This window comes from Phyllobates terribilis, unplaced genomic scaffold (assembly GCF_046119375.1).
Source record: "Phyllobates terribilis strain yellow unplaced genomic scaffold, ASM4611937v1 Scaffold_13__5_contigs__length_258822181, whole genome shotgun sequence".
NCBI lineage: Eukaryota > Metazoa > Chordata > Amphibia > Anura > Dendrobatidae > Phyllobates > Phyllobates terribilis.
The window spans coordinates 204,824,429-204,852,327 of record NW_027362773.1 but is presented as its reverse complement, the minus strand read 5'-3'; the positions used below and the strand labels follow the sequence as shown (position 1 = coordinate 204,852,327).

Here is a 27,899-nt window from a genome sequence, read left to right as displayed (position 1 = left end):
ATGACTTCTGTTAGGACTTTGGTCCGGATATCTAATACAGGAGAGATGACTTCTGCTTGGACCTTGGTGCAGGTATCTAATACAGGAGAGATGACTTCTGTTAGGACCTTAGTCCGGGTATCTAATACAGGAGAGATGACTTCTGTTAGGACCTTGGTCCAGGTATCTAATACAGGAGAGATGACTTCTGTTAGGACTTTGGTCCGGATATCTAATACAGGAGAGATGACTTCTGCTTGGACCTTGGTCCAGGTATCTAATAAAGGAGAGATTGTTATGTTCTGCTACCAGAGCTAAAGAAAGAGAGGAGATCTGTCCCTACGATAGAACTCAGCTTAATCCCTACGATGTAACAGGGGACCTGATCCTGCGATCAGACCTGCTAAAGTCCTAAGCTAGTCTGTACGGAGACCTATAGATGTGGGGAAGGAATCCCTACAAGTACTAAGGACTGGGAGGAATATGGGACACCTCCTAACAGAAATAGTAGCAGACAGACGAACAAACAAAATATATAGAACATAGAGGTCAGTAGACCAAGCAAACTAACAGAGCAAGACACAGAGCACAGGCTAGCTAGAAAGTAGATATACAATGAAGTCCAGCAAAGCCAGAAGGGCGGAGCAGGATAAAATAGGCCAACAAGGTCATGTGACCAGCAAAGGTAAAAAAACCTAAGAGCAAGGTTCTAACAGTACCCCCCCTTCTAAGAGGATCCTCCGGATCCCCTAGGACCAGGCTTATCAGGAAATCTCCTGTGAAACGCTCTGATAAGTCTGGACGCGGAAACATCATCCGACCTCACCCAAGAGTTATCCTCGGGACCGAAACCTTTCCAGGCCACAAGATACTGCAAACTACCTCTATACCGTCTAGAGTTAAGGATGCGAGAAATTTCATATTCCCCGTCCTCCACCACCGGAGGAACAGAGGCAGAGGCGTCACAATCCGATACAACAGCTTTTTTCAACAGAGAGACATGAAATACCGGATTAATTCTCCAGGAGGTAGGAACCTCCAACCTAACAGCAGATTGGTTGACAACCTGAAGCACCTTAAAGGGCCCTACAAACTTGGGACCCAATTTCTTAGAAGGAATCCTCAACCGCAGATTCCTAGAGGACAACCAAACCATGTCACCAACAGCGAACAAAACCTCCTGTCGTTTTCTATCAAAGTAGTCTTTAGATTTTCTGTTGGCCTCCTGAAGATTACCACGCACATCCGTCCAAACTCTCTCCAAATCACCGGAAAAATTCTCCTCCTCAGGCACGGCAGATCCCAACTTGGAGAACGACCCAAACGACGGATGTCTCCCAGAACAACAAAAAAAAGGCGAACAACCAGCAGAAGAAGATGTATGATTGTTCAGAGCAAATTCAGCAAGTGGCAGAAACTCAGACCACCCCTCATGATTGTCTGCCACAAAACAACGCAAAAATTGCTCAACATCCTGGTTTTTCCTTTCTGTCTGGCCATTAGATTCAGGATGATATCCGGATGAGAACGACAAATGAACTCCCAACCTATCACAAAAGGCACGCCAAAAACGAGCCACGAACTGAGGACCCCTATCAGAAACAATGTCAGTAGGAACGCCATGAAGTCTGACAATTTCCTTGACAAAGGCCTTAGCGAGAGTTTTAGCGCAGGGCAGTTTGACGAAAGGAACCAAGTGACACATCTTGCTAAAACGGTCCACGACCACCCAGATGACAGTAAAACCCTCAGAGGGGGGAAGGTCAGTTATAAAGTCCATAGCCAAATGTGTCCAAGGAGCACTGGGAACCTCCAAAGGACAAAGCAACCCCGCAGCAGGAGTATGTGAGGACTTAGATCTAGCACATATAGTACATTGACGCACCCACTTAATGACTTCCTTCTGCCATCCAGGCCACCAAAAACTGCGACCCACCAGTCTCTTGGTCTCAGAGTTTCCGGGATGACCTGCCAACCGAGATTCGTGACACTCAACAAACAAATCTCTCCTAAAGGTCCCAGGCACAAACAACCTCCCATGAGGAGTGTTAGAAGGGGCATTCTCCTGTGCTTTAAGAATCTCATTTTCCAAAACGGAGTCCAAAGCAGCTATCACAACACCTTCTTGTAAAATGTTCTCCTCTTTCTCAGCACTGACTATGGGAGAAAAACTGCGAGACAAGGCATCCGCCTTAACATTCTTAGTACCAGGGATGTAAGTAACGGAGAAATTAAACCGCGAGAAAAACAGTGCCCACCTAGCCTGACGGGCATTCAGGCGCTTGGCAGCATCAAGATATATCAGATTTTTATGATCCGTAAGAACCTGAACGGGAAATTCCGCACCTTCCAAGAAGTGGCGCCAGTGTTCAAATGCGAGTTTAATAGCCAATAATTCCCGATTACCAATATCGTAATTCAGTTCAGTCTCCGAAAATTTTTTTGAAAAAAAGGCACAGGGATGTAATCCATCCCCGTTATCCTGAGACAATACTGCGCCAACCCCCACAGAGGAAGCATCAACCTCAACCAAAAACGGCCTAGTAACATCAGGCTGCATAAGGATGGGAGCAGAGGTGAACCTCTCCTTGAGATACACAAAAGCTTCAATGGCCTCAGAAGACCACTGAACCGCATCAGCACCTTTCCTGGTGAGATCAGTCAGAGGTTTGACAATACTAGAAAAATATTTTATGAATTTTCTGTAGTAATTGGCGAAACCCAAAAACCTCTGTATCGATTTCAAACCAATAGGCCTAGGCCATTCCTGCACAGCCTGAACCTTAACCGGATCCATCTCAAAACCTTTGCTGGAGATAATGTAACCCAAAAAACTAATTCTCTGTACAGCGAACTCACATTTCTCCAGCTTAGCAAAAAGCGAATTGTCCATTAATAACTGCAATACCTCACGTACGCTCCGCCAATGAGACTCCAGATCCGGCGAATAAATCAAAATGTCATCCAAATACACAACCACATTTTTGCCGATCAAAGGTCTAAGGATGTCATTAATCAGATTCTGAAAAAATGCAGGAGCATTAGTAAGACCAAAAGGCATAACCAGATTCTCAAAATGACCCACAGGAGTGTTAAAAGCAGTCTTCCATTCGTCACCCTCCTTCATGCGCAACAGATTGTATGCCCCCTTAAGGTCAATTTTAGAGAACCACTTGGCCCCCATTAACTGGTTAAACAGATCAGGAATCAATGGCAGTGGGTAAGGATTGCGTACAGTAATTTTGTTAATCTCACGAAAATCCAGACAAGGACGTAAACCGCCGTCCTTTTTTTTTACAAAAAAAAAATCCAACCGCCACAGGAGACTTAGAAGGCCTAATGTGACCGGCGGCCAAACTTGTCTGTATGTATTCCTCCAAAGCCTTCCTCTCAGGAATAGTAAGGTTAAATAAACGACTTTTAGGAAGAGTCGCTCCAGGGACAAATTCAATAGTACAATCATAGTCTCTATGGGGAGGCAAAACCTGCGATTCCTTCTCAGAAAAAACTCTCCAAAAATCCTGAATAGGAACAGGCAATTCTCCCCTATCCAAAGCTGCAATACGCCCGTTACCACACTTGTCATAACATTTATGGCTCCAGGATTTAATTTCACTGGTAGACCAATCCAGTACAGGATTGTGAAATTTTAACCAGGGCAATCCCAACACCACCGGAGAAGGCAAGTTATTCAAAACTACCAAATCCAATTTCTCATGGTGAACACCATTAATAGTGAGAGGAAATTCACAGACCTTGAGAGTAATATTCTTCAAAGGGGAACCATCCACAGAAACCACAGCAATGGGGGATGATAAAGGTTCAGGTTTTAAATTGAGTCTTTCCACGAATCCCCCATCAATTACATTCCATTAATTTTTTCTGAGCAATCGTGGAAGCAGCTAAAAATACACCCTTGGAATTTAAACAGGCAATACGGGCATGACTGACCATTTTTTTTTCTTTCTTCATACGAAGCTCACAGCCTTTAATCAAATGACCAGATTTTCCGCAATAGAAACACAAGCCTTCAGAAAATCGACGGTCTTTTTCTTGAGAGCGAGGTGCCACCGATCCAATCTCCATCGGTTCACCACTGTTAGTACACACATTCTCATAACCAGAAACTGACATAGCAGAGGATTTGCTCTCATTAACCCTTGCACGCAGTCTTCTATCCACCCGTATAGCTAATTGCATAGCCTGTTGCAAATCTTCAGGTGTAGGATAAGCAATTAGCAGGTCTTTAACCCTTTCACTGAGCCCAGCAAGAAATAGACTTTTCAGAGCAGAATCGTTCCACCCTGTTTGAGTAGACCAACGACGGAAATGAGTACAATATTTTTCCACATTACCTGATCCCTGTTTTAAACGTCTCAACTCAGTCTCAGCTGATGCGACACGGTCAGGATCATCATATAATAGTCCTAAAGCAGAAAAAAAACTATCCACTGATCTGAAGCATGTATCACTAGGTTGCAAAGAAAAGGCCCACTCCTGAGGCTCTTTGCGCAAAAGTGACATTATGAACCCTACGCGCTGGGATTCATCCCCAGAGGACTTAGGTCTCAAACGAAAATACAATAAGCAAGCATTTTTAAATGAAAAAAATTCTCGGTGTTCACCAAAAAATAAATCTAGCAAACATACCTTAGGCTCCAAGAAATGTGCTCCAGGACAGTTACTCACGTGCTGATGGAGCTCGGCCACCTCCAGAGAGAGTCCCTGCAGGCGATGAACCAAATCCTGAACCGACACCATGATGGAACAGAAAAATCTTTCCTTAGAGAATTTGCTGGCTGGACTTACTGTTATGTTCTGCTACCAGAGCTAAAGAAAGAGAGGAGATCTGTCCCTACGATAGAACTCAGCTTAATCCCTACGATGTAACAGGGGACCTGATCCTGCGATCAGACCTGCTAAAGTCCTAAGCTAGTCTGTACGGAGACCTATAGATGTGGGGAAGGAATCCCTACAAGTACTAAGGACTGGGTGGAATATGGGACACCTCCTAACAGAAATAGTAGCAGACAGACGAACAAACAAAATATATAGAACATAGAGGTCAGTAGACCAAGCAAACTAACAGAGCAAGACACAGAGCACAGGCTAGCTAGAAAGTAGATATACAATGAAGTCCAGCAAAGCCAGAAGGGCGGAGCAGGATAAAATAGGCCAACAAGGTCATGTGACCAGCAAAGGAAAAAAAACCTAAGAGCAAGGTTCTAACAGAGATGACTTCTGTTAGGACCTTGGTCCAGGTATCTAATACAGGAGAGATGACTTCTGTTAGGACCTTGGTCCAGGTATCTAATGCATGAGAGATGACTTATGTTAGGACCTTGGTCCGGGTATCTAATACATGAGTGATGACTTCTGTTAGGACCTTGGTTAAGGTATCTATTACAGGAGAGATGACTTCTGATAGGACCTTAGTCCAGTTATCTAATACATGAATGATGACTTCTGTTAGGACCTTGGTTCAGGTATCTAATACAGGAGAGATGACTTCTGTTAGGACCTTGTTCCAGGAATCTAATACATGAGAGATGACTTCTGTTAGGACCTTCGTCCGGTTATCTAATACAGTAGAGATGACTTCTGTTAGGACCTTGGTCCAGGTATCTATTACAGGAGAGATGACTTCTGTTAGGACCTTCGTCCGGGTATCTAATACAGGAGAGATGACTTCTGTTAGGACCTTGGTCCAGGTATCTATTACAGGAGAGATGACTTCTGTTAGGACCTTGGTCCGGATATCTAATACAGGAGAGAAGACTTCTGTTAGGACCTTGGTCCGGGTATCTTATACAGGAAAGATGACTTCTGTTAGGACCTTGGTCCAGGTATCTAATACATGAGAGATGACTTCTGTTAGGACCTTGGTCCAGGTATCTAATACATGAGTGATGACTTCTGTTAGGACCTTGGTCCAGGTATCTAATACAGGAGAGATGACTTCTGTTAGGACCTTGGTCCATGTATCTAATACAGGAGAGATGACTACTGTTCGGACCTTAGTCTGGATATCTAATACAGGAGAGATGACTTCTGTTAGGACCTTGGTCCAGGTATATAATACATGAGAGATGACTTCTGTTAAGACCTTGGTCCGGATATCTAATACAGGAGAGATGACTTCTGTTAGGACCTTGTACCAGGTATCAAATACATGAGAGATGACTTCTGTTAGGACCTTGTTCCAGGTATCTAATACATGAGAGATGACTTCTGTTAGGACCTTGGTCCGGATATCTAATACAGGAGAGATAACTTCTGTTAGGACCTTGGCCCGGGTATCTAATACAGGAAAGGTGACTTCTGTTAGAACCTTGGTCCAGGTATCTATTACAGGAGAGATGACTTCTGTTAGGACCTTAGTCCAGTTATCTAATACATGAGTGATGACTTCTGTTAGGACCTTGGTCCAGGTATCTATTACAGGAGAGATGACTTCTGTTAGGACCTTGGTCCAGGTATCTAATACATGAGAGATGACTACTGTTAGGACCTTGGTCCGGATATCTAATACAGGAGAGATGACTTCTGTTAGGACCTTGGTCCAGATATCTAATACATGAGTGATGACTTCTGTTAGGACCTTGGTCCATTTATCAAATACATGAGAGATGACTTCTGTTAGGACCTTGGTCCGTGTATCTAATACATGAGTGATGACTTCTGTTAGGACCTTGGTCCAGGTATCTAATACAGGAGAGATGACTTCTGTTAGGACCTTGGTCCAGGTATCTAATACAGGAGAGATGACTTCTGTTAGGACCTTGGTCTGGGTTTCTACAGTGTGTACGGAAAGTATTCAGACCCCTTTAAATTTTTCCCTCTTTGTTTCATTGCAGCCATTTGGTAAATTCTTAAAAGTTCATTTTTTTGTCATTAAAGTACACTCTGTACCCCATCTTGACTGAAAAAAAATGAAATGTAGAAATTTTTTGCAAATTTATTAAAAAAGAAAAACTGAAATATCACATGGTCATAAGTGTTCAGACCCTTTGCTCAGTATTGAGTAGAAGCACCCTTTTCAGCTAGTAAAGCCATGAGTCTTCTTGGGAATGATGCAACAAGTTTTTCACTCCTGGATTTGGGGATCCTCTGCCATTCTTCCTTGCAGATCCTCTCCAGTTCCGTCAGGTTGGATGGTGAATGTTGGTGGACAGCCATTTTCAGGTCTCTCCAGAGATGCTCAATTTGCTTTAGGTCAGGAATCTGGCTGGGCCAGTCAAGAATGGTCACAGAGTTGTTCTGAAGCCACTCCTTTGTTATTTTAGCTGTGTGCTTAGGGTTATTGTCTTGTTGGAAGGTAAACCATCTGCCAAGTCTGAGGTCCAGAGCACTCTGGAAGAGGTTTTCATCCAGGATATCTCTGTACTCGGCCACATTCATGCTTCCTTCAATTGCAACCTGTCGTCCTGTCCCTGCAGCTGAAAAACACCCCCATAGCATGATGCTGCTACAATCATGTTTAACTGTTGGGATTGTATTGGGCAGGTGATGAGCGATGCCTGGTTTTCTCCACACATACCGCTTAGAATTATCACCAAAAAGTTCCTATCTTCGTCTCATCAGACCAAAGAATCTTATTTCTCATAGTCTGGGAATCCTTCATGTGTTTTTGAGCAAACTCTTTGCGGGCCTTCATATGTCTTGCACTGAGGAGAGGCTTCCGCCGGGCCACTCTGTCATAAAGGCCCGACTGGTGGAGGGCTGCAGTGATAGTTGACTTTGTGGAACTTTCTCCCATCTCCCTACTGCATCTCTGGAGCTCAGCCACAGTGATCTGTGCCACAGAGGCGGCGATTTAGGGAAATAGTAAGCAGATAGGAGGGGTTTGTTTGGCCTTCCAAGCCTCTGGAAAACAAACTTTATAAAGCCAGATTTCTCTGCAATCAGACCTCTGCTATGGGCCATACAGGTAAGTATAGATTTACTTTTCTATACCCTGTATGCCCATAGTAGAGGTCTGATATCACCCAGTGGGGGTGACAGATTCCCTTTAATGTTGATGATTATGGCTTACAGCCAATGAAAACACAAAAGTTATTGTCTCAGTAAATTTGAATAATTAACAAAAAACACCTGCAAAGGCTTCCTTATCATTTAAAAAGTTCCCTTAGTCTGTTTCAGTAGGCTCCACAATCATGGGGAAGACTGCTGACTTGACAGATGTCCAGAAGGCAGTCAGTGACACATTCCACAAGGTCCCAGATTCTGGAGGAAGAGTGGAGAGGCCACAATCCAAGCTGCTTGAGGTCTAGTGTGAAGTTTCCAAAATCAGTGATGGTTTGGGGAGCCATGTCATCTGCTGGTGTAGGTCCACTGTGTTTTATCAAGACCAAAATCAGCGCAGCCGTCTACCAGGAAATTTTAGAGGACTTCATGCTTCCCTCTGCCGACAAGCTTTTTGGAGATGGAAATTTCCTTCTCCAGCAAGACTTGGCACCTGTCCACACTGCCAAAAGTACCAATACCTGGTTTACACACAACAGTATCACTGTGCTTACTTGTCCAGCAAACTCACCTGACCTTAACCCCACAGAGAATCTATGGGGTATTGTCAAGAGGAAGATGAGAGACACCAGACCCAACAATGCAGATGAGCTGAAGGCTGCTATCAAAGCAACCTGGGCTTCCATAACACCTCAGAAGTGCCACAGGCTGATCGCCTCCATGTCACGCCACATTGATGCAGTAATTGATGCAAAAGGAGCCCAGACCAAGTATTGAGTGCATTTACTGAACATACATTTCAGTAGGACAACATTTTGGATATTAAAAAAAAAATTCAAGCTGTTGATATAAAGCATTCTAATTTAACGAGATAATGACTTTTGTGTTTTCATTGGCTGTAAGCCATTATCATCAACATTAACAAAAATAAACACTTGAAATAGATCACTCTGTTTGTAATGACTCTATATAATATATAAGTTTCACTTTTTGTATTGAAGAACTGAAATAAATTAACTTTTTGATGATATTCTAATTTAGTGAGATGCACATGTATATACAGTTGAAACCAGAAGTTTACATACACTATATAAAAAGACACATATACATGTTTTTCTCAATATCTGACATGAAATCAGAATAAACGTTTCCCGTTTTAGGTCAATTAGGATTACCATAATTTTTAATATTTGACAAATGCCAGAATAATGAGAAAGAGAGAATGTTTTAAGGCGTTTTTATTACTTACTGCAAAGTCAAAAGTTTACATACATTTCATTATTATTAGGTACCATTGCCCTTAAACTGAATGACTTGGGTGAAACATTTGCGATATCCTTCCACAAGCTTCTCACAATAGTTGGTCGAAATTTGGGCCCATTCCTCCTGACAAAACTGGTGTAACTGTTCCAGCTTTGTAGGTCACCCTGCTTGCACCTGCCTTTTCAGCTTTGCCCATAAATTTCAATAGAATTGAGATCAGGGCTTTATGATGGCAACTCCAAAACATTGACTTTGTTATCCTTAAGCCACTTTGTTACCATTTTGGCACTATGCTTCAGGTCATTGTCCATTTGGAAAAACCATTTCCGCCCAAGCTTTAACTTCCTGGCTGATGTCTTGAGATGTTGCTTCAGTATTGCCACATAATCTTCTTTCTCATGATGCCATCTATTTTGTGAAGTGCACCAGTCCCTCCTGCAGCAAAACTATGCCACAACATGATGCTGCTACCCCCGTGTTTCACAGTTAGGATGGAGTTCTTAGGCTTCCAAGCTTCTCCCTGTCTCCTCCAAATGTAACGATGGTTATTATGCCCATAAAGTTCAATTTTAGTTTCATCAGACTACAGGACAGGTCTTCAAAAATTTAGGTCTTTGTTCCTGTGTGCATTTCCAAACATTGATCTGTTTTCCTTTTATGTTTATTTCCGAGTAATGGCTTCTTCCTGGCAGAGTGGCCTTTCAGCCCATGTTGATACAGTACTCGTTTCACTGTGGATATTGACACAATATTACCAGCTTCCGCCATCATCTTCACAAGGTCTTTTGCTTTTGTTCTTGGGTTGATATGCACATGTCGGACCAAAGCACATTCACCTCTGGGACACAGAACCCGTCTCCTTCCTGAGCAGTATGATGGCTGGATATTCCCATCTTGTTTGTACTTGTATAATTGTTTGTACAGATGAACGAGGCATCTTCAGGTATATTGAAATTATACCCAAGAACGAGCCAGACTTGTGCAAGTCCACAATTCTCTTCCTGATATTTTGGCTGATTTCTTTAGACTTTCCCATGATGCTACACAAAGAAGAAGTGGGTTTCAGGTGTGCATTAAAATACACCTACAGGTGTGTCTCTAATTAACTCAGATGTTGGCAAAAAAATAAGAAGCTTCCAAACACATGACATCATCATATGGGCATCGGCACTCAATCGTCCTTTTGCAAGAGAAAATTTATTGACTTTGTGAAATAAATCTGTACACAGAAATAACACCAAAACGTTTCGGTCTTAGCGACCTTCTTCAGTTGACGGGTAATTCTGCGAGAGATGTGAGCAACAAGTGGGTCCCAATAGGGCTGCCTGCTGAGAAGCGCGTGGGGGCATGGACATCACAACGCGGTCTCCACCGCGGTCTCCAACTAGCGGTGGAGACCGCGTTGTGATGTCCATGTCCCCACGCGCTTCTCAGCAGGCAGCCCTATTGGGACCCACTTGTTGCTCACATCTCTCGCAGAATTACCCGTCAACTGAAGAAGGTCGCTAAGACCGAAACGTTTTGGTGTTATTTCTGTGTACATATTTATTTCACAAAGTCAATAAATTTTCTCTTGCAAAAGGACGATTGAGTGCCGAGGCTCTTTGATCTGATATACCAGGGTTCGGCCCCTACTCGTGCACACTCATAGGGAGTGCAGTGATTTATATCTTTAATCATCATATGGACAGTCCAGAATTGTTTAAAGGCATAGTAATCTTAGTGTATGTAAACTATGTAAACTTAGTGTATGTTAGTAATAAAAATGCCTTAAAACATTCTTTCTCTCTCATTATTTTGGCATTTGGCAAATATTAAACATTATGGTAATCCTAATTGACCTAAAATGGGAAAGGTTTATTCTGATTCAATGTCAGATATTGAGAAAAACATACATATGTGTCTTTTTATATAGTTTATGTAAACTTCTGGTTTCAACTGTGTATGTGTATATGTATATATATATATGTGTGTGTGTATATATATATATATATATATATATATATAAATATAAATAATATATAATCTTTTTTATATTCTTGGGTATATATATTTATATATTCCTACAGTCAATTCAATATCCAATATTCAATGTATTCATATATATTCAATATATATACCTCCAATCAATCAATATATATATATAATTAAGTATTATATTGTATGATTTTTTTTTATTTTTATTTATTTTTAATCTTCAATTTTCTGAATATAAACAACACAAAAAAAATAAAGAAATAAAGATAAAATATTGTATTTATTTTCTTTTTAATATTTTATGTTGTGAGTTAATACTATTTATTATCCATGTAATGCACATAAAAATTTCAGTGGTTTAAAATAGCCGCCGTTCCATAAAGCAGTGTTGTCCGCCATTGTTCTGATTCCCCTTTGTGCACTTTCTCCAGGAATCATAAGGACGGCGCTTCCGAACATGGACAGAGAAGCCAAGGAGCAATACCACGTTGTGATCCAAGCAAAGGACATGGGAGGACACATGGGAGGACTCTCAGGGACAACCAAAGTGACGATAACTCTGACAGACGTCAATGACAACCCGCCAAAGTTCCCTCAAAGTGAGTAGATGTTGTTTCTTTTTTATTCCATTAGTAGAAGAGCCATATTCATTAATGTCATGGTTTTATCTTGGGCTTCATTTGCACGGTTTATCCATACAGGTGCGTACCCCATGTCTGTGTCAGAAGCCGCTGTTCCTGGGGATGAGGTTGGACGATTAAAAGCCAAAGATCCCGATTTGGAAGAAAATGGGCAGATAAAATATCGTATCCTCGATGGAGATGGGGCAGAAGTTTTTGAAATCACAACAGATTATCAGACACAAGAAGGAGTCGTGAAGCTAAAAAAGGTAAAGCGTCATGTTGTGCACTCTACGATGGGTTATCAATTTCAGATCAGCGGAGGTCCGACTCTTGGCACCCTCACTGATCAGCTGTCTACTGTCATTGAAAGTTTCCCAACTCCTTACATCTCCCATTACCTTGTATTTGAGTGAGCTTGCAGTACCATTCATGGCCACTACGCAATGTACAGAGCTGTGCTGCCTCCCCTTCAATCATCTGATCTATAGGGGTTTTGGGAGTCAGATCCTTAAAAATCTAATATTAAGGGGGTTGTCTCTTCTGTCAATTATTATTGCTCCAAAGGCTCATGGTCAATGAGAAACAAGCTGTTACTTACACTCCTGGGATCCAGCACTCTTTTAGGCACTACTCAGTCTTTTTTGATTGGCTGCAGCAGTGACATCATCAATGAGCTCAGCGACCCTCCTGAAATAGAGTCTAAGCTCAATGATTGGTTGTAGCCCCACGTGACCACTATGACCAATCAACGAAGACCCAAGCAGCGGCAAAATGCAGTTCTGGAACCCTTTAAGGGTTCATTTTTTGGCCTCGCTGAGACCTAAAATCAACAATCTTTGATTGTGAGCAACACATTTAATGACATTTCCTTAAATTAGTTAATCAGTATTAAAATTGTAGAAAACTCCTTTAAAGTAAATGTTCTCATTATTTTGATGTTTTATTCCACAGAGACCCAAATTTCTGTATTTATAAATGTTTGTATATGTCTTTTCGGTGGCCAGAATACCACTTTTCTGTTACAGCATCTAAATCTGTGGTTAAATTGTAATATCTAAGATAGCCTCAGCTGCCAATAGGGGGAGCTATAGAGCTTGCTGTCTACAGTATTATAATTGATTTGAATTATAATACTTATATAGTAAGCTTCCTCTAGTGGTGGCTTCAGGAAACCAAAATGCTATGTTTTATTTCTATGTCTACGCAGAGTATATGGAGCTCTGTATTAGAAAAAAAGTTAGTGATTAAATAAGATCTGTCCTCGGTAAAAAGTGGCCAGCTTTTGCTCTTACTTTATTCCTGCTGCTTCCCAGAGTATTTCACTTTTTTTCTTTTTTTAAATCCGCCATGTGATTCCAGAGATACGAGCCTTTTTGTTCCGTTCTTATTTTTTTGATCTTCACCAAGTGGGCGGTGCTCACAGAATAATAATACAGAAGAGCCTAAAGACACGCCCCAGAGGATCGCACTGAATAAAAAAGTCCATATCTCTGGAATCGTATGGCAGATTTTAAAAAATAAAAAAGTGGAATACTCAGGGGAGTAGCGGGAATAAAATATAGGCAAAATATAACCATTTTTAACCTAATGATATATCCTCTTTAAGTAATAAATCAGTCCCAGCACTGTAAAGTTAGTGTAATATAAGGTTTCTCCTTCCATTACCATATCTTAGTCACACTCTTGATTATCGGAGGACATATTGACTTCATGAGTTATCTCAGTTCCAACCTCTAAACTTTTTGTTTCTGTTGTTGCAGACAGTAGACTATGAAACCAAGAAGTTCTATAGTATGAAGGTGGAGGCTGCTAATGTCCACATAGACCCAAGGTTTCTTAGTAGAGGACCATTTAAAGACACTGCAACAGTGAAGATCTCCATAGAAGATGCAGATGAACCACCGTTATTTTTGGAAAAAAGCTACACTTTGGAAGTGCTGGAGAACGCACTGCCTGACACCTTGGTCGGGAGAGTTCATGCCAAGGATCCTGATGCAGCAAACACTCAGATAAGGTACGGGTATTGTTTTTTTTTTCTCAAAATGTCTGTAGCTAAGTTTAGAAAACATTTCCAGATTCCTCTATATTTGTAGAATCAGACTCGACAAAGTTGATGATTAATAATAATGGCTATTGTTGGTTTTGCCTTTGGTAGCTTGGTCCATCTGGACATCGTCTTTTTCATTGGCATCCACATCTCGATCAGCTGAACTTCTCAATCGCAAATAGCGACACTAAGAAGCTGTCAGTCAGGTTAGGTGAATAGAGATTCAGCAGCAGCAGGGAAGAGGAACACTGAGAAGCTGTCAGTCAGGTCTGCTGGTTGGAGATTTAACAGCAGCAGGGAGGGGGACACTAAGGAGCTGCCAGTCAGGCTTGGTGGGTGGAGATTCAGTAGCAGGGAGGAGGGACACTGAGGAGCTGTCAGTCAGGCTTGGTAGGAGGACATTTAGCAGCAGAAGGGAGGAAGGACATTGAGGATCTATCAGTCAGTCTTGGAGGGAAAAGATTCTGCAGCAGGAAGGAGAGACTCTGATATGCTGTCAGTCAGGCTTGGTGGGTGGAGATGCAGCACCAGGAAGGTGGGATACTGTGACTGAGGAGCTGTAAGTCAGGCTTGGTGGGTGGAGATTCAGCAGAAGCAGGGAGGAGGGACACTAAGGAGCTGTCAGTCAGGCTTGGTAGGTGGACATTTAGCTGCAGCAAAGAAAAGGGACACTGAGGAGATGTCCGTAAGGCTTGGTGGGTGGAAATTCAGCAGCAGGGAGGAGGGACATGAAGGAGCTGTCAGTCAAGCTTGGTATGTGGAGATTCAGCAGCAGGGATTAACGACACTGAGGAACTGTCAGGCTGGGTTGGTGGAGATTCAGCAGCAGGGAGAAGGGACACTGAGGAGCTGTCAATCATGCTTGGTGGGTAGAGATTCAGCAGCAGGGAGGAGGAACACTGAGGAGCTGTCAGTCAGGCTTAGTGGGTGGAGATTCAGCAGCAGGGAGGAGGAACACTGAGGAGCTGTCAGTCAGGCTTAGTGGGTGGAGATTCAGCAGCAGGGAGGAGGAACACTGAGGAGCTGTCAGTCAGGCTTAGTGGGTGGCGATTCAGCAGCAGGGAGGAGGAACACTGAGGAGCTGTCAGTCAGGCTTAGTGGGTGGAGATTCAGCAGCAGGGAGGAGGAACACTGAGGAGCTGTCAGTCAGGCTTAGTGGGTGGAGATTCAGCAGCAGGGAGGAGGAAGACTGAGGAGCTGTCAGTCAGGCTTGGTAGGTGGACATTTAGCAGCAACAGGGAGGTGGGACACCGAGGAACTGTCAGCCAGACTTGGTAGGAGGAGATTCAGCAGCAGCAAGGAAGAGGGCGCTAAAGAGCTATCTATCAGACCAAATGAGCAATGATTCAGCAGCAGAAAGGAGTAGGAACACTGAGGAGCTGTCAGTCAGGTTAGGTATCCAGAGATTAAGTTTAAAACTTTCATAAAGAATCATTAAGCCATTCTGACAATGATTTTCAAAGTAATTACACCGGCCCCATCAAGTCTAAGAGATCTATTCAATAATTTATGCAGTTTGTATTTTGAAATATGATTACAGATCCCCTTACATCTGTAAAGTAGTCAAGTGATTTACATATTTCTCCCTTTATGAGACCAGGATAGTATACATATGATGCGCTGCGTTAACAATACATTTTTTTGTAAAGTCTGGGGGCTGAATGTAATTGCAGAACTGAATCATTAAAACACAGTTGCCACCATAAATAAATAACATGCACGCCCAGACAACAGCAAGATGCTTCTCCTGAAGATCTTCTGTCTCCGAAGCCAATGTATTTTGCACGGTACTTAAATCTTAAACCGCTTAGTTAATGTAAACACTCAGTCACGAGATTGTTAAGCTGGTATCATTTAGTTAGAGCTTACAATGAAAATGAAAGGTACTTAATGTCCCATTGAGATTATACAGGACTGCCAACATGAACTACATTACATTACATCTCTCAAATTGATGCTGTTAACCTCGGATCTGACACAGTAGACAGAGTGACGGGGTTATGGATTAGTGAACCCAACTCTTGTTTCATTAATGGATTCCTTGGTGAATATGGAGGTTGTCTGGTTATTGATAATCAGGAGCAGAGGTTGATTATCCAATTACATTTATTGACGTACAGACCAATAAGCCGTATTGTGTTGTGCTTACAAAAATCATTAAAAACACATCTTTCGGAATGCATTGGCATCCACCCCGTCCCACCAATAGTGCTCATAATAGAAGACTATGAGATAGAAAGGTTTAAACACAAGATATAAACAGAACATGTGAAGCAATATAGTCAATGTTTACAATTGGGCCCCAAGTGGTGATATTTGGTACTGCAGCTTTTAGGGGGGGGGGGGGGTTGTAATGACTTGTGACGATTGATATATGAACTTGGTCCAGTATGGACAGAGCTTAAAGCAGATGTGTCCCCAGATTTCACAATATATGCTTATACATTAATTATCTCATAGTCCTGGTGAAGCTGGTGTTGAAAATTGATATCAGAGCACCTTTGTTAAGGTTCAAACTTAATCTACTTCCATGTAGACTGATTAACTGCTCCTCAGCATCCTTCCTCTCTGCTGCTGCATCTTCGGTCATCTAGCCTGATTGACATCTTGTCAGTGCCCCTCCTTCCTGCTGCATCTCCAAACACCTAGGCTGATTGACAGCTTCTTAATGTCCCTCCTCCCTGCTGCATCTCCAACCACCTAGTTTCATTGACAGCTTCTCAGTGTCCTTCCTCCCTGCTGCATCTCCAAACACCTAGGCTGATTGACAGCTTTTCAGTGTCCTTCCTCCCTGCTGCATCTCCAAACACCTAGGCTGATTGACAGCTTCTCAGTGTCCCTCCTCCCTGCTGCATCTCCAATCACCTAGGCTGATTGACAGCTTCTCAGTGTCCCTCCTCCCTGCTGCATCTCCAACCACCTAGCCTGATTGACACCTTCTCAGTGTCTCTCCTCCCTGCTATAACTCCAAACACTTAGTTTGATTGACAGCTTCTCAGTGCCCCTCCTTCTTGCTGCATCTCCAGCCAGCTAGCCTGATTGATATTGATACCTTCTCAGTGTCCCTCCTCTCTGCTGCATCTCCAACCAATTATCCTGATTGACAGCTTATCAGTGTCCCTCCTCTCTGCTGTTGTATCTCTGCCTATCTAGCCTGGTTGACAGGTCCTCAATGCCCCTGTTCCCTGTTTCTGAGATCTCCCACTGCCCAGTACAAGCTGCAGCTGTCAGTCAGCCTGGATGGTCAGAGACTTAATACAATTTGACTCATGAGATCTCTCTTTTCATAAGAGGATTATGCAATCATTTTTAGAGGGATTATCAAAATAAGTACACCAGCTCCATCAAGTCCCAAGAGATCTATTTAGCAATGCATGCAGTTTGCATTGTGAAATCTGGTGACAGTTCTACTTTACGTAGTCACTCATTTTAATATAAGATATGAAAGTTACTCTATACCGACAGGTCAGTGACACTATAAGAAATGGATGGTGTTAATGCAGTCAACAGGCTCTTGCTAATATATTGGTAGTGCTCTGGATGCCAATATAGTTTCTCTGCCATTAATCCCAAGCTTCTGTTACATGGGTTGAAAAAAAACAGGTCCATAAAGTTCAACTTTTCTCTATCAGTTATACATTATTCATGTCTAAACCTTCCATACAATTTAAAAACATTAAGTCCATAATTGAATCAAATATCAAACATGTGTTATTGCCAGTTATCTATATAGCTATAAAATTATATCAGGATCACAGGATTTTATCTCACTGTTTATGCATCCTAAAATTATCTTTGCTTTTGCAGCTGCTCTCTGACATTGAGTGCTGCCTCTTCGCTTACTTGTAACCAGAATACCCAAGTCTACATCTTGTTCTGTGATCGCCGGTTTTATGTCAGGCTAGGACATCTTCCAGTATTGTAGACAACACAATGCAATAGAATAGCTTTTATACTATTTTTGTCTCTAGTGATCATTCAATAGGTCATAAAATAAATTCCCATTTGTTCTCAAAATACAACACATAAATGTAACAGGAAAAAAAAATCTTGGGGTTAGATGACACAAAGAAAAATTGTGAAATGTGTTCTGGCCATAAAAAGTATAAATTCTCAGGTTTCAATAGCAGCTAGAGTATCAAAGAAGATATCAGGAACCAGATTTAAACTCTCGAAAGTTCTGGAAAAATATAGTTTGTAAAAGTGCATCAGGAAAGTAGGACAATAAGAAAATGTAGATGTAGGAAAAGAACTTATTTTTGAGTAGAGCACACCTCCCCTAGAACCAATTTTTTCTTGGATTCCATTAGATTATGGGTATTTTAGTCATCTGTAATAGAACCAAGCCTTCAGTAGACCATTTTTTCAAAAATATTGGGTTGTCATCTCAAAGAGGTTTCACAAAAAGTCCAAAGGAAGAATTTCGCAGCAAAGCTCATCAAGACTAGAATATGGCACCTTGAAAAAGGTACATTCCTTTTGAGGACATTTCTTGTACAATGTAGTATCGGGGACGCGCTTCCGTCACTGTATCTTCCGGGATCGTCTCTCCGGTCACGTGCCAGGTCCTGCGCTCACACACGTGGGAGTGCTGTGACTGGATGCGGGACCGGACTGCCCTTTCTGATGCGGTGGATGGATGCGCCCCCCCTAGCGTGTCAGTGCGAAGTGTGCCAGTAGGAGCTGCACATGGGAGTGGCTAATAGACACAAGCACTCATGAATATTGTACTCTCACAGTGTACGAGTGTCTGTAAGAGAAGGGGACTCAATGGTAGATGGGAGGTGGCAATGTAGATATAGGGGTGTGTCTGGGCGACTGACTTATGACACACCCGCCGCTTATGAATATGCATCCCGCCCCGAGCCTCTACATGAGTTGGTATTGATGTTCAGTAATAGTTTCCACATATGTAGCAACTTGCTCATTGGTAGTTTTCTAGTATATATGGCTGCTCACACCAGTATGATGTCAACCCCAGAAGAAGGCGCAGGTCGAAACGTACGTCGGGTTTTTTTTGGATCTGGGACTTGCACCACACTCGTGCTAAGGTATTACTTTAATTTGTCTTCTATATACTCTTAGGCCCCAAAGGGTCAGGGGCCTGATTCAGCTAAGATGATATTATTAATACCAGACCCTGAAGGGGGTATATATTGATGAGTGATTCAAGATCTCTATGCTGATGGCAGTTATTGGTATTGTGGTGCCACAGTGGTTAACTCAATGTTTACATGTTTTTTTACCTGATTTTACTATTTGTAATTTGTTCAAATAAAGAGTTGATAGGGTTTATATATCCAGGTGGTTGTCTTGTACATGTTTTTCTCCTACTTACTCTTGGCTTGACATAACCCAAGTTGAGTCTTGCGAGATCATTATCTCTGATTTTAGAATATTCTGTCAGCAGATGTACATGCTATTTGTGTCGATATATGTGATGGTTACAGCAGCCAATCCAGGATTTTGCTAGCATTCTGTGACAATATTGATAATGATAATTTGCGGAAAATTAAAGTCCTTAAAGGGGTTTATGCCAGTTGTTTTCATCCCCACCTCCAAAAAATGAGTTCCGAATAGAGTGAAGGTTATACTTTCCTCCTCGGTGTATTTGGCTATCTTTGGAAGTCCCAGAGAACTGAACTTGGCTATCTTTGGTAGGATGAATAAATTGGAGTTAGGCATTCAGATGGGACTCTGCAGACCACCATCCATTGTAGGGATCGAGGGGGGAGGTGGTAGTGATTTATCTCACATAGGTCATCAATTGTTAAGTTCTGGATACCACTGTTAATCAATTACAAGTGTGTTTTAAGTCGTGCCATCCCAGTGGCACATCCGTTTTGTAGCCCATCGCTCTGTCCCCCCCACAAAGTGATCAAAGAGTGGCAATAGGTGTCATGCAAAGTGCGGGAAAGTGCAACACGAAGGGAAGAGAGGACTGAAGCCCAAACACTAGGGAAAGGGGAGTGGCGACCCCTAGGCAGATCTAATAACACCCTGCCTACCCTATCATCCCTATATAGGCTGCAAAATAGTGATGAGCGAGTATGTTCTGTTAATCCTTTCGGCAAGTACCAATTATCTTCAGTGTGCTCGGTGATATGTTTGAATCACTCCAGTGTACATGATTTGCGACTGTTTGACAGCTTTAATATATGTGAGGAATGCTTTAGAAACAAGCATTCCTCACTTGTATTACAGCTGTCAAACAGTTGCAAATCATGCACACGGGAGTGATTCAAACGTATCACCGAGCACGCTGAAGATACTCAGTACTCACCAGAGCATACTCACCGAAAGGGTTAACAGAACATACTCGCTCATCACTACTCCACACCTATCGCCGAGCAGGAACTTAATCCCTGAATGTCCCTAGATAGGGAGGGGACAGGGTGAGCACTAGTCAAGCCCCGCAATAAACCAAAGAAAACAAGGTAGACAAACAAAGGGGGTACACTTAGCTTGAGCAGACACCACAGAGATAACACCAACTGTCCTCCAATTGCACCAGAGAAGAAACTAGCCGACTGCTAGTGCTCCAAGCCTACACAGAGGTACATAGAACTATCACCGGCAACTCTCTGGAGAAACTGAGACTATTTAACTACCCAGCAAGGGTGTGTCAATCAGAAACAGAAGGTGGAAGTCGCTGCTGGGTTCTAAAGGAAGAAGGATATAACTATACTACAGAGGGAATCAAGAAGGCATCTGCGAATTGCGATCTTATGTTCAAGTTCCCTTTTGGGACTAAGAAAGAAAGAGCAAAGTAAGAAAAAATTAAAAAAATAAATAAAATTTGAATCATTCTGCTTTTCCTCAGTTAAAAAGAAAGACAATGAAATAAAAAATAAATAAAAAAAGAATATTCCATATTGACTTGTCATAAAAAAAGTGGGGTCTACGGAATAATGAAATGATTTAACCTACAGGGTAAAATAAAACAGAGGAGATAAAACTGAAAATGGAAAAATTAAAATTATTTCTAACGCTTTAAGAAGCAAGCGTTCCTTAATTTAGTAGAGTCATTTAATTAATTTTACATATTAAATATCACAGCTGTAGTTATGGGATGTAGTTTTTAGACTTTTTGTTTGTCTTTTTGGTTTATTTTTTGCTTGAGCAATTTCAGTTCTCTCTCCGAACTGTGATTTTGTCAGTAACAAATCTCTCCAGCCTGTTGGCGGTGTCTTCTGTGGGTGTAAACCGCTCTTTATTAATGTTTTCATTTGTTTGCAGCCTAATAAATGACACAACCCCATACGATGGCCATAAAATGAATTTCTGCGAGAAGGTCCTCTATATATTTTTCTGACATCCCAATGCCTGGGAGATATTCTTTTCCCTTGAGTTTTAGTTTAAGTATTCAGAACACTATTGCCTCTGCCTATAGCTCTATCATAATCTTGGTGCGCTTAATATTGCTGAACGCATTAAAATTATTGAAGTACTACAATGCAGGCTTGGGAAACTTTACCCACCACCACTTCTTTGAAGCCTTTATAATAATGAATAAGACACTTGGGGACAATAATGATATTTATTTTAAAGGGTTTTTACCAAGATTTTAAGGCATCTCTTTTGACAGAATGGGGGATAGCTTAGACATTGCTGAGGGTCCAACCTTTGGGACCACCAGTGGGATCAAAAGAATGAGGCTGAAGAGCATTTTCTAATTGAAGTGCACACCTCCAAATTTTGCTTTCTCCCAAGGCACTGCCACTGTCAGGGATAGCCAAGTTCAGAATCACTCGGGGTCCCAATGGTTGGACCTCCAACAATCAGTAAGTTATTCCCTATTCTATCGATAGGTAAAAACTTGAACACCTGGTACAACATCTTTAAATTTTGTTTCCAGTTTACAGTGTTAAGCCCCCCATACACTTTAAATTGTGGTTCGACCGACACCTATCGTGCCTGACTCTCCCAGGAGCATTTTTTCTGCCAAGTATTTTCTATGGGAGGGCCACTGCAGACTCCCTCTTGTCTCAGGAAGATCCAAAGAATCAGAAGTTTGAAATTGGACATGCTTGATTTTATCTTCCCTGATATCATCTGTTAGTTCAAAGTTGGGTACCCCATACAAATTGACGAGTTCAGCAAGCAGTCTAAAGTGTATGTGGGTCCCCAACTCTCAATTTTACTTTTAAAAGGTTTCACTTTCGGCTTTAGATGACCTTATATGTTAAGCTGTTGGAGATCTAACTTTTTTTTTTAAAAGGTGGAACCTTCATAATTGTGTTTAAAGTGTTATAGCTAGAGATGAGTGAACCCAAATTTAAAAGTTTGGAGTTCGTACCAGACAGTTAACGTCTGGTGCTAAAAACCGAACACAGACTTCTCCCTAAAGTCTGTTGCAAAATTTGGAGTTTGGGGGAAGAGAGAGAGAACTATAGTACCAGAACCCAAACTTCCATGGGTCCACTCATCCCTACTTATAGCTTCTCGAAGCATAGATAGAGCATAAAACTTCCTTAATTACTTAGGAAATACAGAATTTGAGGGTTCGCGATTGAGTCATCCTCTATCACCTCATATCCTAAAGTCTTGGTAGGACTTCATTTTTCGAGATCCTCATTTCTGTTCCTCCAGTCAGTCTCATAGTTTTCTTAGCACCAGGACCACGTAAAAATTGCCAGAATTACTTGTAAAATACAGTACTTTGTAGTTCATGATTGACCCCCTAATCACTCTCCATCATCTCAAACCATAAAGTCTTGGTAGGGGATTCATTTCTCTAGGACCTCATTTATCATGCCTCAAATTGGTCTTATTTCTTTGGAAAGCACCAGAACTCTATATTTCCATATATACTATATGGTTAGAGAATGAGCCGCTAATCTCATTCCGTTACCTAAAACCCCTTGATTTCCAGAGCTTATTCGTGTATTCATGTACAAATATGTCCTTCCTTAACTTTTCTCTAAACCTGACATATCCCAAGATGTACGGTATGGCGTGAGATGTTAAACAAGCATGAATAAAAATGTATACTTCCAATGGATGCCTTGATGGATGCCATCTGTTGGCCATCTGTTAGCCATATTGTCCATTGTTAAATAAAACATAAATGTTTTTGACTGGATGGATGTGATGGATGTGTTTGACGGATACCATCCGTCTGCCATCTGTAGGCGTTCTTCATCCATAGGATCCCATGCTTAAAAAAAGTATTGCGTGGTTTACAGGATGGCGGGAGGTTGTGTTTAATTGATATGTTGATAAATTGTATGCAGTTCATGAAAAGTTAAGGGTGGAAACATCTGTACAAAAAGTCATTGATCTTGATAAGTTAGATAAGCTAGATGTCCTATAGAAAAGTAACATTTACCACCAAGAGCAATTGATTTCCGTAAACAACGGTTTTTAGCATCGAAGTCAAAAAGAATTTCTACAATAGTTTTAAAAATATTTAGATTGTTCCATTTATGGTCAGTTCTGTGGAAGGGGTTGAGGTCCGGGCTCTGTGTAGCTGGTCATGTTCTTTCATACCAGACTTACCTAACCATTGACCTTACTTTGTGTACTGGTTCACAGTCATGCTAAAAAAAAGAAAAGCGTCTTTCCCAAACTTTTCCCACCAAATTGGTAGTATACAGTTGTCCAAAATGTCTCTGTATGCTAAAGCATTAAAGAGGATGTCTGGTATGGAAAAATTGATGATCAATCTTTAGGGTAGGTCATCAACATGAGATCAATTGTAGTCCAATACCTGGGACCCCCAACAGTTTTTGCTCTAATCTACTCATACAGTGATTGGATATTAATAGTATATGACGTGGAACATTCAAGCCTTACACATTTCCTTGTGGCTTGGGAGAGGTACTGTGGTTTATCTCCCATTCATCTGCCAGGGAGGTAACGTTCTCCTGGCATTCACCAAACCCAGACTCCTCCATCGGACATCAGCTAGAGAAGAGCGATCCATCACTGCACAGAACATGTTTCCTCCACTTTACACCACTCTATCCAACGTTCGTCATTGTTCTTTTGTGATGTACGGCTGCATGTATGCAGCGGGGGGAGTGGGGTGCAGTGTTTATGCTGATATTATACCAGAGGAGGTCTGACTACAGTTATGGGGTCAGCAGAGAGGTGGTGTCTTTTCTGCTCTCTGCTCCTCAGTACTCGGCCCCCCGCTCTATAACATTACGCGGTCTCCACTTCATGGCTGAGTTGCTGTGGTTCCTTCCACTTCTCAATGATATCACTCACAGGTGATGGGAGAAGATTTAGGAGAAAGAATTGTCATGAACGGACTTGTTACCCCGGTGGCTTCTATTACAGGACCGCGCTGGTATCAGTGAGCTCTGCACCACCTGTCGTTCTGTCACGTGTTAGTAAAGACAGACGGCATGGCGGGGGGGGGCCGGATGTTACACTCCGGGGGCTGGATATTATATACTGGGGGAATGTGGGCTGATGTTATTCACTGTGGGCGAGGGGCTGGATGATATTCATTGGGAGGGACAAGGGGCCAGATGCTATATATCGAGGGTAATGGGGCTGAATGCCTTTCATCAGTGGCCAAGGTCCAGATGTTATAGACCTGTGCCAAAGAGACTGAAAAACAATCTGAATTCAATGAGTAAGGCTTGTATCCCAATACTTTTCTCCATGTAGTGTAGCAGTACATTAAAACAGATGACGAAAGACGATCATTCATGCAACTGTTGCTCATCGTGGGAGAAAGAACATCAAGTACAAGATCAGTTCATTAACTAGTCTGCACTATATGATATTTGGCATTACATTTTTCTTTTTTCATTAATAGCAAGAAAAGCAGATCCTGATGTAGCAAAATGTTCCCTACATGCAGACATGAATAAATGATGAAGCTAAATTTCCTTTTAAAAGTTGTTTGATAGATTCCATTAATATTCTGATTTCGCTATGCGTGCTGCTGGGAAACTACTCTCGAATGAATCTTTAATATCTAACACTTGAGCATCAGGCTGCTTAGTAATTTTCTTGTCTAATTACTCTGCGATCATCTTCTTTAGGTATTCAATCGATCGGCACACTGACCTTGACAGATACTTCAACATCCAAGATGATGGTGTCATCAAAACCACAAAGGCTTTGGATAGAGAGGAAAACGCTTGGCACAACATCTCCGTGATAGCAACCGAAAGCAGTACGTATTCCCTAGATGGGGTGAATTTATTATCTAAGATGCTTGTAGAAAGCGATGGAAAGTGTTTCCTGCATCCAAGATGTTTCCTGCACACTCAGTCTAGGAAGAAATCACTCATACAAGAGATGAAGGCATCGGATTGATCTGCTGAGTGGCTTGACCCTATTTGGTTGTGTATGTGAGATATCTTGAATGTTTGCTATGCTAATATTACATCATGGCCCACATTGTAGACATTGAAATTTTATTTTCCTTTTTATTCTCCAATTTAAATTTTTTTTTGTGGAGTAAAAACAGAAATGTAGACAATTTAGTCGAGAAACATCTCAAAAGAGCCAAGAACATGGTAGAGTAAGAAGCATAAGGCACGGGGTCTAGTTAAGAACTCGAAATGAAGATGGGAAGGTGCATTAGTAATTAGGGTTTGGATGCACATAGGATATATATATACATAGTAGAGTCTTCAGTAAGATGAGCTCAATAGTCAACAGTGGGGAAAAGAAGAGCAAGTAAGAAAAGTAAGGAGAAAGAGAGACCAAGGATGATAGAGGGACAATAGAAGCTAAAGTACATCACTGGAGGAGAATGATAGGTTTTTGGCCTGGAAATACCAAGAATGTTATGACGCTAGTCCTACTCATGGATAAGCCGTGAGTCAGGGTAGTCAAGAAGTCCGAGGTCAAAAGCAAAGAGAGTACGTCATAGAGGGGTGAGACGAATGCTTAGTCAAGAAACAGTCCGCTGTCAATATTCCAAGAAAGTAGTGGATCTCAACAAAAGGGCTGGGCAAATGGATGGTCCAGCAGCAAAGATCAGAATACCAGACAAAGGAGCCCAGAGCAAGCACACATCTCATTAGTAAAGCTACAAATGGTAGCAATCAAAGGCAGAGAGCTGGTTTGCTAGCCAATCGATTAGTCTGGACAAGAGACACATGGACTACGCCCCGGCACACCCTGGCCCTGATTAGTTGGCTAACCTGTCACTCCAGACACTGACAGCTCAGCACGCTGTCAGTGGACGGCTGAACTGTCCATCATCATACTGACAGCTCGGCATGCCCCTGTCCTAGATTAGATAGCAGAACTGTCATTCACTGCGTACAGATACTCAGATTGGAGGAATCATGACAGATGACTTATTTAAGAAGTACAAATGTAGCATCTGCCAGTAGGACCCACTGCGGTATTCTCCATTTGTGTAGCACTGTTGCTCTTGTTCACTTTGAATGAGCAAAGCCCTGAGCAAATAGCGTGGATGTGGTGGTACCACATGCGTATGAATTTTTTTTGGATGTAGATTAGGTTATGTTAAATATGAATATGTGAGTTGCAGGATTGATATTTTTTTCAGAGCCTGTGCCAGTATCGGGCAAGTATTCGGGCCAACTATACCCAAGTGGACCACTGGAGGGTCCACCTAAGCAGACTACATGTATTGAGCTGGTTCAGGAGCTGAGCCTGTTCCACACAGGGCGAGTGGTGGCTGTGATGGACAGGTGACACCTGAGACTATCTGCTGATATCAGATTAGCTGTTTTTTTTGTATCTTTTCAATGTTTTTTTGGCACAGTTTTCTCACATCTATTTAAAGCAAAATTACTTACAAAATGCTCAAAAAGACGCACAGATGTTTTCTGGGCATTTCTTAGCCTTCGCATTGACTTGTTTTGTAAAGTATAGAGCGGTTTCATAGTGGAAAATGACTAAAGAATAGTCAGCTCACTTCTTTTAATCACTTTGGCATTTTTTAAAAAAAAACGGTGAGAAAAGACTCAAGACATCGAGCCTATGAACAGCACGTCATTTTACAATAGAAATGAATAGGAAGAGTCTTTCAAGTGTTTTCTGAGTACTTTTTAAGGTGTTTTTCGGAACGGACCCACTCAAACAAAAATGGCTGAAAAAAAAAAACATAGTGTGAATATATCCTTATCTATATATCTAGTATGTGCACAAGGCATTTATTTTCAGGCAGTCAAAAATGACAGATTTTGTAATGGAAACTACTTCAGAAAATGCTCTTTCTTTGGGAAGTATTCGGAAGAGTTTTTTAATTTCTTGGAGCATTTTTGAAAAGTCTTTTACCCGTTTTAGAAAAATGTTACCTTGCTGTGTTTTTTGCAGCCTTTTAATAGAATGGTGCCTTGTTTGAAGCAGATTTAATTAGGAGCTTCTTCAAAGAATTGACATGCATTTTCTTTTCTCCCATCAGGTGTTTTTCAAAACCTGAAGCAGAAAAAAATGCTTAAAAAATTGAACATATGAGCAAAAAGATGCTTTACAATAGAAATGAATAAGAAGTATTTTTTGAGTGATTTTTCATGTATTTTTTGAGTGCTGCTCCAAAAACTCCTATAAAAACCTGTGAGCACATACCCTTAGATGATGCTGGAGGTATCTTTGATTGCAGAATCTTAACTTTTGACAGGGCATTTAAAGGGGTTATCCAGGACTATACAATTTTTTTTACTATGAACGAACAGGCAGGTAGTTGCTAACTTACTGCCTGTTGTGCCCGGCGCTGATCTCTGCTAGCACAGAGTGGTCACAGACTGCTCCCATCGACAAAGTAGTGTCTTCTTTTCCGCCCTGCTCTGTTATCGCACCACTAACTGTCGACGTCATGCTAATTGAAACCCAGCTCCCTGCTGCCTTACTGCGGGGAGCCAGCTATCAATCAGCATGACATTTGCAGCCAAATCCTATTGACAATGCAGCCCAGAAGAGTAAGATCTGCTCTGTTGAAGTGGAGCAGCGGAATCGCCGACTGAACTCATCAGTGACCACTCTGTGCCGGTGACGGGCAGAACAGGCAGTTAGTTAGTAACTACCTTCTTGTTAGTTTGTATTCCCTTAGTAAAAAAATAAATAGTCCCATATAACCCCTTTAAGGGGTTTATAATGGG

The 27,899-nt window shown here is 41.7% G+C and overlaps 1 protein-coding gene across 5 annotated transcripts in view; it reads left to right on the top strand.

Moving 5' to 3' along the window:
• CDH11 (cadherin 11) overlaps positions 1–27,899 on the top strand; it is a 219,492-nt gene that overhangs the window by 175,323 nt on the left and 16,270 nt on the right. For all 5 annotated transcript variants that reach the window (XM_073659155.1, XM_073659157.1, XM_073659156.1 and 2 more), the window contains 4 exons: positions 11,616–11,783; positions 11,886–12,073; positions 13,568–13,821; positions 24,858–24,991. In XM_073659155.1, the coding sequence (XP_073515256.1) occupies positions 11,616–11,783; positions 11,886–12,073; positions 13,568–13,821; positions 24,858–24,991 (744 nt within the window). The remainder of the gene's footprint in view (positions 1–11,615; positions 11,784–11,885; positions 12,074–13,567; positions 13,822–24,857; positions 24,992–27,899) is intronic.